The 18,418-nt window shown below is 38.8% G+C and overlaps 1 protein-coding gene across 4 annotated transcripts in view; it reads left to right on the forward strand.

Moving 5' to 3' along the window:
• LOC145991003 (hormone receptor 4-like) overlaps positions 1-18,418 on the forward strand; it is a 348,060-nt gene that overhangs the window by 304,025 nt on the left and 25,617 nt on the right. For all 4 annotated transcript variants that reach the window (XM_083126656.1, XM_083126659.1, XM_083126658.1 and 1 more), the window contains exons 4-5: positions 10,451-11,410; positions 17,771-17,919. In XM_083126656.1, coding sequence (XP_082982782.1) covers positions 10,451-11,410; positions 17,771-17,919 — 1,109 coding nt within the window. The remainder of the gene's footprint in view (positions 1-10,450; positions 11,411-17,770; positions 17,920-18,418) is intronic.

Genomic DNA, 18,418 nt, shown 5'->3' on the forward strand with positions numbered 1-18,418 from the left:
ACTCGTGTCGAGTGGTAGTTACTTAAGTACATAATGGTTACCGTGGCTTGGAAAGACAATACAAAAGTTACATAAATGTCTTCCGACATGAGTAAGAGGTTATTTATTTGACCGCAAACCTTCTGGAGTTACATTCTCCTCGACTGCCATTTGCGAAAAGGCCTGCTGAAATTCAGAGTCAGTAGAATTTTTACAGAAGTGTAAGAGCATTTTATTTCAGTCTTCCCACTTACTTTTCAGCTCCAAACAGGGCAATGGGTAATAAAATAACACCACTAAGAATTTAGGTTGGAGAGTATTTGATGCAAATATAGTTTAATCTCTTAAAAAATAATATAAGTAGTTTAAGGGCATTACATTTGTTTCATAAGCTATAAACTTGAGATTTATAAAAAAACACGGATCAATAATGTTAGAAGAAATGTTATTTTTTTTTCGTTAATTTGCTTTGACTCTCATACATGCTATGACGTAATTCGAAGGAAACTTTAGCTAGCTGGTGGCCAACTGCCAGCAGTCCAGGTGTCCAGGAGAGATGCGATATCAACCGAGATGACGCAATTACGAACATCAACCCCGTGGAATTGAAATGACCCTCCTGTACTATGAAGTCCATAGTCCATTATCAATGATGCAGCCAAAATAATCGAGACATGGGTTCTCTAGCAACCCATGGACGATTCATATCAACAGGGGAGTATCGATGAAGCCAAGCCGACAACACTAAACGAAAAAAAATGTAAAGACTTGTAATCTAAATTGCAAAAAGAAAGCGTTAATCGTTGTATATTACCTTTTCCGAGGTTTTAAATCAAGACTTTCGTTTACATCCCTACCTTGGAAAGCTCCATAGAGTAGTATGAAGTCAAGGTAACTTAATATACTATAAGGTAGCGCCATCCGAAAATTGCCGATCATGCACGAACGCGTGACGTCATGTGGGAGGATCGGTTATGCTCGGTGCCCCTTCGGTTATGTTCGTTCGGGGCTGGGCAGAAGCAAACGGCCTCTATCATTTCTATGCGAGTTTCAGAGAGGGAAAGTGTTTCATTACTTTGAGGGGTAAATATTAATTATCATACTTCGGGATGGTATTGAGGTATTCCTTTAATGATTAGTAACATAATTAAAACATGCTACTTTTAAAAGAGGGGAAAATTGCACATGCAAAAGTATTGTAAAAATTCATTTTTCTGAAACATGATCGATATATTACAAAGAAGGTTGTCCGTGTTCTAATTAGAATTTCAGAATTCATCATTTCATAAATCGTATTATGATTTTAATAAGAAACGTTGCATGCTAAAGAAGAATTGCATAGTGAAAGAGTTACAAAGAAAGAATTGATAGACAGATTTGGTTTATTTTTGCTTTTCTGTCTTTTTTTAAAATATGAAAGGAAAACCCATAAGAGGTACCCCCCCCCCCTTCGATCTCTTTCTTTGTTTCCACAAGCCGGCTTCCTTGGCGTAGTGTGGTTAACACATTGCACTTCAACGCCAGAGATTTGGGTTCGAATCCTGGCTTGGGCATGGATGTTTGTGAGTGTTCATTCATCATTTCATCACTCATCCCTATCTTCGCAAATTAGCCAAAAGTGGCACAAGAAGTGAAGTAAAATGAAGCAAATCAATCAATCAATATTTGTTTTCACATATACTATCACATTTACTAAATTCTCAATTTTCCCATTAAGGACAAATCAATATCTTGCCCGATTGGATTCGAATCCGGGACCCCTGGCGTCGAAGCGCGATGTGCTAAGCACTACGCCAAGGAGATCGACAGAGGCCTCCGAGGTACTACGGGCTCATAGAACGTCACAGGAGTACTATCGCTATCGGATTATAAATTATGGATATTAGAGTTTGGATAATAAATAAATAAATTATATAATATATAATCTATAAATAAAAAACACCCGTTCTTTATTTATAGAATCTCAAAGAGAGCGATAGTTTGCCAAACTAAAAAATAATCCTATCTTGTTCTCACGATAATAAAAATAGAAGGCATAATAAAAAAATAAATTGGTAACTATAGATTGACACAGAATTGAATAAGCTGAATTTTGATGTAACTCGTTTTTATGTGGTTCTACTGATTAACTTTTAATTGAAGTCCAAACTTGAATATCCGTAATTTCTAATCCGATAGTAGTCCGGTATAATCTATTTACAACATTTAACACAACGCAGTACAAATGCCTAATATTTAGTTTTCTGACTAAATAGTTCCTTCTTATTCATTCAGAACGTTGCAATCATTTCCAGGAACATTTCAAATTTTACATAACATCAGAAAGTATTAAAATTATACTGATATACTTAAAATCCAATCTTTACCATTCACCATAATGTAACTTTATTTTTGAAGTTATCAAATGAAAGAAGCAATATACAATCTAGATAAAATTTTACTCTGCATTTGATACTTACTCTAAATTCGAAAGAATTCCCAATCTTCTTCATGTATTTATTTACTGTACAATAATTTTCGTACGGATCAAAGTTCCACAAGCAAAAATTTTTTGAAAAGTTTTATGTGGAGGAAGAATGATGAAATAGTGTGTAAGATAGTAGTTTCAGACTTTGAAAACGCAATTCCAGTTTGTAATATGCAGATATTTTTAATTTCTCTGGTTCAAATTTGGCTGCAAGTTATCGTTGTCATAGTTCTAAAAAGTATTTTTTTGTATTAAGAACTTTACATACAAACGCGTGCAGAAGATGAGTCGAAGTGTACAAGTACTAATTTAACTAAGTTAACCTACTCGAAATACTTGATGAGTACTAGGAACATCAAACTTGAATGTCTTAACCTACTAATTCAAGCCTATAGAAATAGATTTTTGATCACACGGTAAATGAAACGCTTTGAGAATATCGATGAAAATATCTTAGTTTAAATAAACAATAAAGGAGAAAAGTTACATGAACTCACAATGATTGACCGTGCACCTGTACGAATCATTATTCGTTAAAGGACTTTGTCCGCAGATTTTCCATTTCCATGTCTGTCTGAGTTGTATACCCGGAAAATATACTCCAAGGCTGATATGCGACACACATTTGTACATTAACGAAGTAACTTGCATTACACTAATCTTAGATCTTGCTCTTTTTGACAGAAATGTACTACAAAGAAATAATGTAACATCCATTGGTTTATATTGAGTACAAGGGTACAAAATTATTCACAATATATTTGTGAAATACCAAAATTGAACAAAGTTGCAAACATTTTAATGATGGGTGTAATATTCACTTATGCAATATTTACCATCGTGCATACAACGCTATGTAACTCGAATTGAAAATGTACTAAGTGAAGTTCATTTCGAATATCGTGAAAGTTAGTACACGATCTTCGAAATGCCCATTTCCGACAACGTTTTTCACAATAATGTGAACATACAAATCACAATCAACATCGGTCTGTGTTAAATGAAATTGTTAATAATTATAAATCCGACTTACATAAAATGTACTTAACAAATCAGTTAGGCTCACTACGTACTTCGCACTAGTTGAACACATTTCAAAATATTGATGACTTCTCTTGTAGTACTGTCGGTTAGGTTACGTTCTAGATTTTGAACTTTTTTATTTGGTTAAAGCGGTTGAAAGAGGTTGTTTGTAGTGTTGCCCACGAGACGAGAGTTTGGCCTGTCTCGTCTCGTGGAGTCTCGTGGAAATGCTGTCTCGTCTCGAAAATATTTGTTTGTCTTATGACACATGGTCAATCTCGTCTCGTCTCGAATTTTTAAAAGCCTGTCCCGTCTCGTCCCGTGGGCAACACTAGTTGTTTGTAATCTTTAATTTATTTGCTTCATTATGCAGATGTGTATTTCTCCTTTGTAATAGATCGAATATGTTTTCCAACAACGAAACATTGCTTGCAGTTTGTGTATATACCAACGTCTATATATTTTTCACTTTTTTGGTAGCATAGTCTTTAGCCTGTTTAGGGCACGTTTCCTTATTGAGTGTCTTTCGTAGCGTACAGATCTGCAAACCTTATCAGCACGTCCTACAAGCGAAGCATATTGTGAAGTGTTTAGGAGAACTACACCATTTCCTCAATTATTTGATACTAAAGTAATTGGATGTAATTTTAGCGATGGCACTGCAGTTGGCTTCAGCACGTTCTTTGGTGGAAAATACAGAAATTCTGCTTTTAGATCTCGCACATAGTCTTCTTCACAATAATTGGCACTGCACACTTGCATTTTTTACATTTCGTCTACAAGCATGAATCCATTGTTTACTTACGCAATTATCGACTGGAAATCTATGATATTTTATGTCATTTCCTTTAGTTTTCTGGTTATAGTTTTCATAGCTTGCTACAGCACAATTAGACATGATTGCAGTCTACAAGTACAAAAATACAATAAAAATAAATCGAACGGTACAAAAACAACAACCTGCTTGTTCCGATTTTTGCGACGTGTTAGTAGCTAAATGTACCCCGCACCAAACTTACTGCACATAGCAACGAGCACCGTCAAACCCGATCCTCCCAGATGACGTAATGCATACGTACTTCACATAGCAACGAGCACCCCCTGGTATGAAGTATCTTTGCTCTTTACAAAAGGAGCCAGGACAAATATCAGCTAATGAGTTAAAGGTAAGTTACAATACTGACACACGAATAATCATAAATTCAAAACAAACAAGCATTTGTTCATGTTAAATATTACTACTTGATTGCGCGCCTTTAAAGCTGTTGTTATAAATGGATTCCAGTTACATAGGAAAGAACAAACAATAAATATTGAAAGGCTGGTAAAATTTGGCAAGATGTTTCTACATATGTATGTGTGTGTGTGTTCATAGGTTATATTAATATTACGTACATAATGACTATATATATACACATATATAATCTATTTCAGTTTTAAGGACAATGCATTTGTCAATAATTTGAAACCATGTAACAACCACCATTTACTCAAAAACAGAAATATTTTATTTCTGTCATTTAACTTAAGCCTTCCACAACCCAGTAATAATTATGATCACATAATAATAATAATAATAATTATTATTATAAACCTTGCCGCAACAGTCCTCAATCTCACATGCCTCAGCAGAGGTGGGCGGTCATCCAACCAGTATTGAGGTGACGTGTGGTCAGCACCACGAACCCCCAATCTTTGTAGGATTTCATGACCGAGAATTATAAGCAGATATACATTAGAATTTTCCAAATCTATAGATTAGAAACATCACGTCTCTTGTTTTTCTTTGGGATGAATTCGACTAACTCCTTTAACTCTTTACCAGAATCAATTTTTATCAACTTCTCTCAAACATATGATAGCACCGTGAAGATAATTTTTTTATTGCATTTTTGTTATTTTTGGTTAATTGGGAAGAAAATTCACTCAATATAAATTTTAAAAGTAAATTCCCCGTATGTAAACTGATACGCGAACGATTTGTTGATGTTTTAAGCTTTCCAACGACCTACAAAATGAGGAAAAAATGTAATTACGTGCACATACCCATGCTAAATAGGTATTTTTAATGTTTACAAGCGAAATTAGCGTCTTATGCAATGTGTAGACTTGAAAAAAAAGTTGTAGCACAAGTACATAAATATCGTAGAGCATATGGACATTAAAAAAATAGAAAATACATGACAGTTTGCAGTTTTTTCCGTTTCGTATAACTGAAGGAGGGGAGCAACAATTAAATTCAAATCAATCACGTTTAAGAGAATAAACTTCTTGCTCATTATGATGGTATTATGGCATTATATTCAGTAGCTAAATCTGTGGTAAGTGGCCTAGTTTACAGATTTGTTAATTACATCATATTTTCAAGAATCTACATGCTGTTGAGCACAATGATTACATAACCGATTTCTTTCAAGAGCATTTTTAACATAGTAGATGAGTAATTGAAATTATAGTGATGTGCAGATATTTGCCCAATAAAAAACGAAATTTGCCCATTACAAAACATGCTCGTGTTGCATTCAATTGACCGTTTGCGCATTACTGCTACATTTCGGCCTACATTTCATACTAAAGTAGAATTGCGAATTACATCAATTTTCTTTTTATTTCGCTTAATTCTCATTGTCTCTACATTGTCATTACTCAAGAGCATGATTATGGTCAACCATCAAATTTTTACTTCTTCCCTCAAAAATGCAAAAAGTTAAATTTAATCAAAGCACATTTTTGTTTAGCTTCTGACACGTATTAATTAAAATGTACATATATATACGTATATCAGCACCGTCGTCACCGGGGGGAGTGCAAAGAAACTTTCTCCCCTTAAAAGTCCTCGAAAGGTGTAAATTTTATATATTACACACACACTCACACTTATATATGTGTGTGTAAGAACACACATACGCATACATATATTATAGGTACATATCGTATGTCAATCTTCCTCCCAAAAATTTATTTGAAGTTTGTGCTCTGTATAGCAGATTTTTCAAATTAATGAATAATAAGTAATGGCTAATCATTTGTTGTTGTTTATTCCATTTTCTTAAACCTTGTGAACGATTGAAATCTTCCACTTCAATTTAAGCTATAATAATAATAATAATAATAATAATAATAAAGGAAAAGGTAAAGTTCCCCGTTCACATAGCACCGTGCCATGAAGGCACATTTAAGGGATGTGGGGGTAGGGCTCCACATATTCTCGATCGCGGCTATTTTGGAGGTGATGTGATCAGCGCCATGCTCCGGCTACCTCTACCTCCCAGGCTGGATGAGCCACAGAGCTGCTTTACGCGGGGACAGGGCCGGAAAAATTCCGACCTTAGATCACGCACCCCGGGAATCGAACCGAACCCGGGTCAGACGCCATACGGACTAGACCATCGCGGCTCTATAATAATAATAATAATTTTCTACTTAACGTTTATTTATATTTTAAAAAAAATGATTCACGATTGCAAAAAAACACCTTGACTTCGACAAATGCAGCATACATAACAGCCCTTTCCTCATTTTGTACGCGACCAGGAAGTGTGAGAAATGCTCCAGATATCCCGATCCAACCCACGAATCTTTTGTCGTGGAGGGTTGCGGAAAGAAGTCTTTGCCCCGAGGCAAGAAAGATCTTATGACAAACCGAGTAACCTCCGCCATTTTGCTGCAGCGGTGAAAGTATGGGAACCGAACTAACATCTCCTTCAGCGTGACACTTTCTATTGTTGGAGAAGGCGCTCTTCCGCCTTCCATTGTTACCGCTTCGCTCATCCACCTCACACTCTCTCTGCCCAAGATACGGGAAGTGTTAGCTTGGCGCGTGCAATACCTAATCAACCAAAAAAGAAGGGAAAAAAATGTTCCCGTAGGTATTCGTGGCAATGTTGGGTTAACGACCTTCTTCCTGGGACGTGAATTCACTCCTTTTCAAATCCCTGTCCACTGGGATAATTGAAAGTTTAGGGGTAATCCCTTTTTTACTATGGCAGTGTATCCTTGCAATGCATAGATAAAGATCCACTTTATGCACAGATAGGCCAACCGGAACTGGTCCTAGAGTTTAAAATTGGGTCCGAACTACTATGTGCCTCCATCAGGTATCGAGCCCGGGACCCTTTGATTATAGTACAGGGCGAAGATGTTACAACTACACGTTCGTGGGGCTGAGAATTGAGGAGTCGTTGGTTTTGGACAGGCGTGGTTTCGGGACGAGACGAGACATGGCAGGGTCTCCTGTCTCTAGCTGTAAATGTAAGACTCGTTCTCGTTTCGACAACCGCTTCGTTGTCTCGGTCTCGCCTCTAGTATCGATATACACAGTGGCGTGGCGTGACTTTTTCAAAAGGGTTACCGGCCATCAGTACGACAATTATGCCTGCTAGACGTTATCACCCACCCACCCCGAAAGAAAAACATGTCTTCGATCTAGATATTTTGTTCATTTTGTTCTTTTCTCGCAATGTGCTCAGTGATTTAGCCAGACACACTCCTAGAAAGAACTACCACTCATGAGACAGTTACCGCGAAAATCCGATGAATAGTGGTCGATCCTTGTCAATTCTTCATCTGTCTCTGTTTCTTTGCAATGAGGTGCAGAGGGGAAGAAGAAGAACCACACTTTTCTCGGGTCAGTTTAGCTTTTGTGTGATGAGCAAACGACAGAACTCCGCTTCTCCAGCGACGGTCAATGTGAATGGAAGGCCAGCTGTAGTACTACTGTTGCCAACTTAATAATTTGGAACAAGGTTTGTCCAAATCACGAATCGCACCAAGAAACTATATTTTCGTCTGTTACCTAACTGGTCTCAGTTGTAGTTACATCCAGCCTTGGCTTTGCAGTCTACGTCTAGTTGCTTCACAAAAATCGTATCCCCATTTTGGGGGGATTTAGCTCTTTTCTATCAATCCAATGTGACAAAACTGGCCTGTGTCCGGCAGGCCTGACCGGCAACTAGACCCCTAAACAGGCATATGAAAAAAAAAACCGTAGCACACATTGCCCCAAAGTCTTTCCCCGCTCTTACCTTACATTGGCGCCTTCTCTCGTTACCTCTACGGGGTAGCGGAACCGGCCTTCCTCTACGTTTCTGTCGGCTGCAGAAAAAATGTCCTCTGCAATATCTACTCGACGGCAACGCTATTGGTTAACGTATTTAACATTGTTATCATTTTGCTGTTACCTGCTGTAACACCGGTTACATGCACGCCACGCCTCTGGATATACATAATATTTACCACACGTATCGCGTGTCTCTGCACGTACTTTCACAGTGTACGTATAAGCCATTCACGGGCATTTTGTGATTGAAGCCTCATTTCAACCCTACAAACCCTCGGAAAACGGAATTTTATCCTGAATTATGTACAAACAAAGCACAAGCTCACAATTGCGAATAATGGGTAGACTGTAATATACAGGGTGAGTCAAAAGTCAGGAACCATAGAACTAATGTGTGACTAAGGTGGAGGGCACTTTACTGAAGTTTCCGGGAGGTGGATAAGTCGGCGAGGCCCCGTTGAGTGGCCCGCGAGGTCCTCAGACCTCACACCAATGGATTACTACTTATGGGGTCACCCGAAGGCAATGGTTTATTCCACCCAGATTCGCGACCTACACCATCTCAAGGGAGGATAACGCAAATACCAATATAAGCTTTATACTATGGTTCCCGACTTTTGACTTACCCTGTACTATTAACAAAATATAGTATTACTTATCTATAAATAATCAAGTGGATATCCATTTCGTTTGTATGAAGATGTAAAGGAAGTTTCGTTTCAGTTTTGATATCTGGCAAAATCTCGGTCTTGCCTCGATTTTACAAAGGTCTGTCTCGCCCAGAATGGTCTAGTCTCGATCTAGTTTAAGTTTTTTTACAAGATCGTATGTGTACATTCCTAGGTTTGGACGTCTCGATGTGGGTAATCGCTTATGTTTAGATGTCGATTGAAAGCGATCAGCTTTTTTAGAAGGGGAGGGGCATAGACGTTGCTAGCTTGCTTTATAACTGTAATAAAATATTCTGTAGCCTTCATCAATACAGTCTTAATTCAGCCATATTTCCCACACAGTCAAAATACACGTTAGATAAAAGTATAAAGCATAATAATAAAAATAATGTATTTAACAGGTAGAATTTTAAAGAATCACTGTTATCGGCCTGTATGAGAAAATACTGTCTACAGCTATGCAGAATGGCGATCATCATTTATACTTAGGTTAACTAACGACTTTTTTTTTAGCTATATGCGAGGAAGTGATCCCATAATTTTAGATGTTATTGAGTATAATGGGCTTCTCAGATGTCCACCCACATTCCATGCTCTTATTGACTGGCACTGTGAATGGAATTTGAAAATTTTTCAGGGAGAAAAATCCTAGTAACTACTCTTCAAACACCAGAATAATGCGAGCCAAATTGACGGGCATAGGGAGTTTACAAAACCCAGGGTGGATTCGCCCCATCTTCCCTTAAAACACCACCCCCTGTATATGTGTGTGTGTGTGTGTGTATATATATATATATATATATATATATATATATATATATATATATATATATATATATATATATATATATATCTCACATCCACCTCCTCCAACGGCAGAAAATTTACAACTAGAAGAGGGATGTATTATCCAATGGGGAAGGGGAAATTCCCCTTATCCTTCCCTACAAATAAACCCTGGGCATCCCCGATGGCGTGGTGGTATCGATGTCACCTTGTAATCAGAGGGGTTTCGGGTTCGAACCGAGGTAGATGCATGTAACTGTTTTGATCTCCCCTTTAAACTATAGGTCCAGTCACGATTAGCCTATGTGGACCTAAAATAAACTTTGAAATACCATCCTGGGTTCAGTAATGCAGTTCTATTGAAATTGAAGTGAACCCGGGTTCTGATAGAGCCTGTATTTTTCGCTTTAATTTCTACGAACTACAAAGCTGTAAATAAAGTTAAATCTTTTGTTGTCATTGCAGGCTGTCGCCAGATTCTGCCGTTCCGTCGTATCCTGTGAAGAAAGAAGTCGTGGAACAAGAAGAAATCATTCGTCCAGAAGTGCCTCCATTGAAAGAAAGTGGCGACAATAGTGTGTTCGACGGGGGTGGACAATCGCTGAAGAACGAACGCTATATCGAACATGCCAACACACAGCCGCAACAGACTCAATTGCAGCAGCAGCAGCAACAACAGCTACAGCAGCAGCATCAGTTGCAGCAACAGCAGCATCAAATGCAGCAGCAGCAGCAGCAACAACAACAACAACAACCAGCGCAGCAACAGCAGCAGCAGCAGCAAGAAGCTGGGCAGTTTCCATTCTGGCCGGGTTCCTTCCCCTGCCGGATTAACGGCGTTCGTCCAGAACTGATCAGTGGCGGGTTTGTGAACGGGCAGAGGGTGTCGCCGGTGGAAGTGAAGTCCGTATCCCCGTCGCTGCAAAAGAACGGGACTCCTACTGTGATCATGGGGGAAGCTGGTGGCGTGAGAACAATGGTGTGGTCCCACCCGGGACAGAACGTTGTGAACCTCGAACATCCTCAACATTCGAACGCGAGTTCTGTGTCTAGTGTGGTCGGTGATCCGGATCTAAGATTGTCGGTGGACGGGTTGCTTAGGTTGGGCCAGGACCCTAGGATCACACCCTCCAGCGGTTTCAGCCCTATGCCCTCCACGGCCATTGAACAGCAAATACCCACCCCCGAACAACCTCGAGCTTTCCCACCGGTGAATATGGAAATGCTGTGGGCCGGTGATCTTAGTCAACTGCCTCCCCAACAACCGGACTCTCAGGCCTTGAACCTTACGGCGTGGAACCATCGGAATGGTGCCGAAACATCAAAGTCGGGTGATAACGAAGATGAGGACGATCAGCCGATGATCTGTATGATCTGTGAGGATAAAGCTACTGGCTTACATTACGGGATCATCACGTGTGAGGGGTAAGAAAACACCAACCTCACATCAGTGTGGAGTACTGTTACTGTTCAATGCGTTTGCATCTAGGTTGTTAGATTATTAAGTATATTACACGAATGGAGATCAGTAAGATCTCATGACCATTGAAGTGGAAGGTAAACCATGTAAACACATTTAGCAACCTTATACTACTATTGAGGAAACTGTTAGTTCAATCTCTAAAGGCATTTATAATACAGCCAAATACATTCATGTTTGGCTAGAAATCATCTTCGCATGTTTCGGACAATTTCTTCATCGCTGGATTTACATACGGATTCAACGTCTGTCATAGGTCATGGGTTTGCACTTTACATCTTCATCCTTCAATTCATGGCTCCCGAAAAATGGCTCACTTCTTCATCGCGGGATTCTCATCTTCCATCATGGGTTTGCACTTTAGATCTTCATCCTTGAATTCATGGCTCCCCAAGAAAGGCTCACTCCTTCAACAGGGCCGCCGAGAAGAGGGGGGGGGGATTTGAAATACTAAGACACGAAAGACACATATCCCGGCTGAATATTTTATTATTATGTTGCTGTATGTCCATCTGCAGTAACTTTTCAAGAGAGCTGATTTAAGTTTGACATGTATGGATTTTGAATACTGTACAAGATTTGCACAAAAATTTTACTAATGTTAATAATTCACACCACTTGACATCCAGATATTTTTTTTTTATTGGGAATGTGATGCATGAACATGTACGGAAGACGTTTGTCATCAACTCATTTCCGACGAAAAGTGGAGATACGACACAACAAGCTTTCAGTCGGCGATATCATGCGATGTATTGCTAAATAATACCTAAATTTGAATATACTGATAATTTCACTAAAACTAAATCGAGAAAGATGAGGTTTCAACAAGTAGGTTAAAGGTTTTGAACTATCCTGTTCACCAATTTAATTATTTATGACAATACAATGTTCAAAATATACTGGGAGGAAGGGGCGCAGTGCCGGTTCTACAAAACTTGCCCCCCCAAATATTTCCAAAGGCCCCCTCTACCTACCTATCTTCATACAAAGTGTATGTGCGTGTGTGTGTGTATATGTATACTCAATTTCACCGAAGAACAAAGAGGTATAGATCGACCACAAGGAAAAAAACCTTGGGACGAAAAGTCCTCGCGCAGCTTTCCCTTCTTCCCTCCACCTCGGGCCATAAGGAAGCATGGTCCACTCTCCCCCTTCCATACGGTGCACAGGACTCGCGGGTCTGCGCAGGTTGTTTTGCTCGTGGTTCCACTATAGCACAGTGTCACATAGTACAGGGGCACAGAATAATGACGGTAGCGTCGGTGTATATACATCCTCATCTGCCAAATCAGCGGCAACTTCTACCTGGGCGAAACCTCCACCCTCTTGAACCTTAGGATCAATAACCATTGTTCCTCCACCCAAGACTCCGACCTCACAGTCGCCATCCATACCCACAGGGGATGGCAAAGGGCATGTATATCAGGCATGCACGCCACTATACCCCCGGACTCAACTATCCAACCAATAACCCTTTCCTCTACTTCCCAAAACCACCCACCATGCAGTAAATACTGGTGAAAGTACGTAATATTTGTTACCTATCAATTGTTTCTGGCAACACTGTACCGACTCTACCGTCAGTATTCTGTGCCTGTACTATGTGCAATGACGATGTGATACTGTGCTACCTCTTTCTTCTCTAGTAAAAATGGGCTAAATCCCGCGAAATATAAACTTATTTATTTTTGTGTGGTGTTTACAGTCTCCTTCATAATTTGTGTATATCCGCCCTTCTGGCACTTTTTCTTATGCTATTCTTGCGTGTGTGTGTGTGTATAAAATTATACTACACATATATAATGTATGTGTGTGTGTATTTCTTGATTTCATGTTAAGAAAGTCACATACAAGAACCTACAGGGCAGTGGCGTATGCTGGTTCTAACGAGTGGGTAATCTCCGACCCTTGATCATCAAACTCCAAAAGTTTCCGTGCGTTTTATATCAGGATCCATATGGGATTTAGGAATATTTTGTGGGAATGTTTGTCTTATTGTGGCGACCACAATCAATTAATTCTCATTATTGCAGTTTAATATACGTGCAGAATTTCAAATAATAAAACAAGACAGTATTGTACAGCAAAATAAAAAAAAACTGAAATATAAAATGAAAGACATGGACTAGTGAAATAGAAACCCTCATTATTAATTTAAGTGCAAAATTCAACTTACTCCAGGACTCAGAATGAAATTCCCTGTGAATGATAAAAAAAATTCCCTTTCCGAGCTCCAAATTCCCTGCGATGACAGGTTTTAAAAGTTCGAATCAGTGCAGGCCTGAGCCAGAAATTTATTTCGGGGTGGGGGTGGAGAGGAGGGTACTCATCCCTTATTAGCAGCCGCCACATAAAGTTGAAAAAGTGGGGGTAGAAGTTCTGAAGATAAATCTCAGATAATTACAACGTATTATGCAAGGTGTTTAATCTGCAAATGAAGTAAAATTAATTACCACTATACACTTTTTAAATTAGATATATGAATGATTTCGGGGAGGGGATTTCAGCTCCCCGAGTCCTCCACCTGGCTACGTGCCTGATGTGTTTGTTCCTTATATGTTTTAGTCGTTCATCTTCATCACTATTAATCTAAAAAGGTGGAATAGTAACTTAAATAAACTAAAATATATGTAATTTATTTATATCTTTTCCTTTAAAAAATATTCAGTTCCGTGAAGGAAGTACTCTCGCTGCTTTTGAAGATTAGAGAGAAGAAACAATCACTATTTTTGCAAATACAAGAATGGGGGGGAGTCAGCTTATAGGTGCATTAATTGCTTAAGTTTTGAATTTTAATTTAGTTTGCTTCATCTTCAATATTTAAGCTTTTTCCTTTTGATAAATTTCTATGTAACAGACATCAGCAAGACAGAAGTAAATGTATAGTGAAAATTAGCGTAGAATTGGTTTGCCTATGTTATTCATATTTTCCTGTTCTTCGCACTTTACCGGGTATGTTTTCCCTATTTCCCTTACAGAAGGCAATTTGTGAACCCAAAATACCCGTTCCTGAGAAATGTCCCTGCCATAAAAAACACAGTTTCTATGTTTAGCGGCGACATAGCCTTCGGGAGAGAATTGTGGAGGAGGGTTGTAGGAGGTCAATGGTCGCCAGCGGAAGGAAAGGCAAACTCTACGGGTTGAGACCGGTGGACTCTCACCAGAAGGAGCTTACCCTGGCCACGGAATCGCCGCGCCTGAGAAGCAGAGTTTCCTCCCCCCTCTTTTCTTTCTCTTCCCTTCTCGCCAAGGGTTGTAAAGGAAGCGGGTGGAATGACGTCAGGGTGAGATTCTCTAACGTCATTCCACCGGCTGGAGAAAGGTTCCCGGACATTCAACGGCAAACGGTTGGACGCATTCGCGGCGCGTTGGAAGCAAAGAAATGTATGCATCGAAATTGGTTTGGAAGAATATTGCGAAGAAATGTATATATATATTTTTTTTTAAAAAAAAGAAAGAAATACAGCCGGGTCATCTGCGATTACCTAGATGACCCAGAGTATACGCCGCTGCTACAGGGTGATTCAAAAGTCCCTTGACATCCTCTATAAAATGTAAAGGAGTTAGGCTGGGTACAATTGGTCATGATAGAAAAAGATTAGGCTTCGGGCGGAACACATATAGGTGCCCGCTATATTGATTTCAATTCAAAATTTGTTACAATCATCCAGTCACCTTTTTTTATTATTATTAAAGATAAGTTGAAGAAACCTTCACCTTCATTTCTGGTGAAATTCTAGTCTGACTGCCATGTGGGAAACCCAGAGTGGGTGATCTGAGGTCGGATTTTTCTGGCTTTGTCTTTGCACAAATCTGCTCCAGGGCCCACCGAGCCTCAAATCAAATCGTACCCGGTGGGGGATGGGGATAAAGGCAGCCTGAGCGTGGTGCTGACTGCTGATCACATCACCTGCAAGATGGCTGACATCAAAAATATGTGGGGCCCTAACCCCACACACCATAAAATGTGTCTTCATGGCACTGGGCTATTTGCACAGGGAACTTTACCTGTATATATTGTATTCGTTTCTGTGCCCCTGAGTAATATGTTTATTTTTACAAGCACAATCCCTACGTATGTGAAAAACGGCATGCTTCATTCCATACACTAACATTTTTGAAATTTGCGGATTGCAACCCTGCCATAAGGGGCGTGGCTTGTATTTGTGGCTCTACTATGTAGGGCCTCACGATGGTGCAGTGGTAGCATCATCAAGGGGTCCTGGGTTCGATACCTGGTGGTGGCACATAGTGGTTCAGATCCCACTTTAAACTGTAGGTCCAGTCCCGATTAGCCTTACTGTGCATAAAGTGGGCTTAAAACAAAAATTCAATTAATCAACCGTCTACTATGTAAATGGCTGATGGCCCCCTAAAAGCTTATTTGTCTCTGCCCCACCCCTTTGCACTGCGGGGTTTTGTAGTTTGTAGATCCGGCACTGAGGGGGTGTAAACTTTAAATGATGCTCTTGTCTTGAAACGAATAGTTCTCGAAGTTAGGATTGTGACCTCTTTTTATTTTCAATATTTGTTTAAGGTGATTACTTACATCATGAGAGTGTGCTACAGGAATTTCTTGCTTTCACTGGTGAATTCATCACACTCGAAAAGCCATCCATTCCTTCATCTATGGTGTCACCATTTGATTGATTGATTTTATTAGGGATCTTCCTTTTATTTTGGATCTTTGTTTCTTTGTCAGTGAATTCATCGTCAGTAAACGATGGCTCATTGTTATAGGTTGCAAATTCCTGCCCATCTTGTACTTGTAGTGAATAAATGACAAGCTGCTTTGGTAAACGCCAAGTTTTATTTTTAAGTCGCTAACATTCAATAAGAGAATTTTGAAAGCAAGGAATAAGTAAAACAGTTCCACTTAAGTGGAGGGGAAAAAGAATGTTTGACCTGTCAAATAAAACAGTATGGCTAATGTTTCTTGCCTCCCGAGAAGGTAGCACATGGATTCAGTATTCTGTGACAATTTTCGGTGTACAAGTGCAAGTTAACGTTCATCACTACATAAGCTTAAACAAAAATACATTGTTATTATTATTATTATTATTATTGGATCATGTAATATGCTCAACAATGCAGCTTTCTTGATTTCCAGACCTACACGGCATGGTAATTTGTTTTTCTTGGTGCTAGAAAAAAAATATTTATTAATTTATGCTGCTGGAGATGTGAAACTTAATATTTTGGATGAGGGTTACAAAATTTTTCTCACTTAAAATGTAACAATATAAGATTGACTTCTACAGAATCAGAGAATAAGCAAACCTTTGTGAAAATAGAAACCATCTCTTTTCCGAAGTTTGTTTATTCTACCTTAAGCACGTCTAGAGTGTATGTTTGGGATTGTGCTTGGTTTAGGGATGGTATTTTGCAATAACTTGTGCTTTTTATAATGTTTCTCTTTTCAGTCTCAAAACAATCGGACTACAAATCTATCTTATCTTCATTTCTTCTTTCTTTTACTTCAGACTTATTGTTAATATCTTCCAGTGCTTTCTCCTTTGTTGCCTACAATGATGCTTGCTTATAAACAATGCTATACAAGCAGTGACTTCATTTCCTCTTTTCCTTCAATTATTTTTTTTGTCAAGCCTTATCTTCACTTACACATAATAGTTTGATGATTTTTCATGACTATGAGTTGAGAATTTTCCATCATCTGTGATGTATCAAGTTCCCTGAGATACTGATGTATAGATAAAATGTTTTGCAGTCGATAACTTCCCACTCCCACCTCCCCTTTTTGTCAGATGTAGCCCATTAGGTTAAATGAAGAAACATCAATCGGAAGGATTTAAATTTATACCTCAAGAAGGCAATCGCTAATTACTCTTGTGGGAATTGACAGTTTTAGTCATGTCTAGGGGCTGATTACTTAATTTTAGGCTTCAAGGTGGCTATCTCATCTTTAGCATCAAGGAGAGATCGCCATGTGTTCTTATGTAAATTGATGATTTGTTGTGATGTTTAGGCATCTCAAAGGCTCTCATGGTCACTGAATTTTGTAAATATACATAATTAATGTTGCAAATGGCTAGTAACAGAGGAAGCCTTCTGTCTGTTTTGCTACCTCTTAACAACGGATGGATAGACTCGTATCTACATAAGAATATGTTTTTTCAACTTTATTGGTTAATATTTAAAATTGGTTCACTCCAATTACAGCATTGAACTGCATAAGGTGTTGTTATAAGCAAGCCATTCTTCCTATTTCTGTCATCTTTTTCTTCTTCATATTTGTATTTCTTTCCTTGTCTTTCCTCATGGCCTAGTTGTCTCTCTTTTAGATGTAAGGGTTTCTTCAAGAGAACGGTACAGAATCGACGGGTGTATACCTGCGTAGCAGATGGCAACTGCGAAATTACCAAAGCCCAACGGAACCGATGTCAGTATTGTCGCTTCAAGAAATGTATAGAGCAAGGCATGGTGCTACAAGGTTCGTATCATTGGCTCATACTCTCATAGAATGATAGAGAAATACAGGTCTTCTCAAAGCTGTTGACTGGGTTGGGTGGAGTGCTCTATTCACAAAATTAATGTTGCTGCTCTTAGCATTTCTTACATTTTGATCCATGGCATGCTTAGGAATTTCATAAGGTGGAAATATAACACCTTCATATTTGCACATGTGGGAATTACTCACTTTAGTAAACAATAAGTATTTGATAAACTAAGGTTTTTTATAAAATATAAAAAAAAACTGAGTTTATCAAATACTTCGCTAGGAAATGTTATGATTTTGTTCTGCAGGAACAGTGCTGTGTTCTCCCATCTCTTCATGTACCTGATGTTATTTTTAAATTTTAATTCTGGGTAAAATATGAGCTTATAAACATGAAGAATCGCACCTTCCAGGAATACTACTAACTTTGGTTCTGTAGTGCCGAAATATTTATGCTCTTGCAAAATATGTGAACTACAAGCTTTGTGCTTCC

Source organism: Lepisma saccharinum, chromosome 8 (genome assembly GCF_977018435.1).
Source record: "Lepisma saccharinum chromosome 8, izLepSacc3.1, whole genome shotgun sequence".
Taxonomy (NCBI): domain Eukaryota; kingdom Metazoa; phylum Arthropoda; class Insecta; order Zygentoma; family Lepismatidae; genus Lepisma; species Lepisma saccharinum.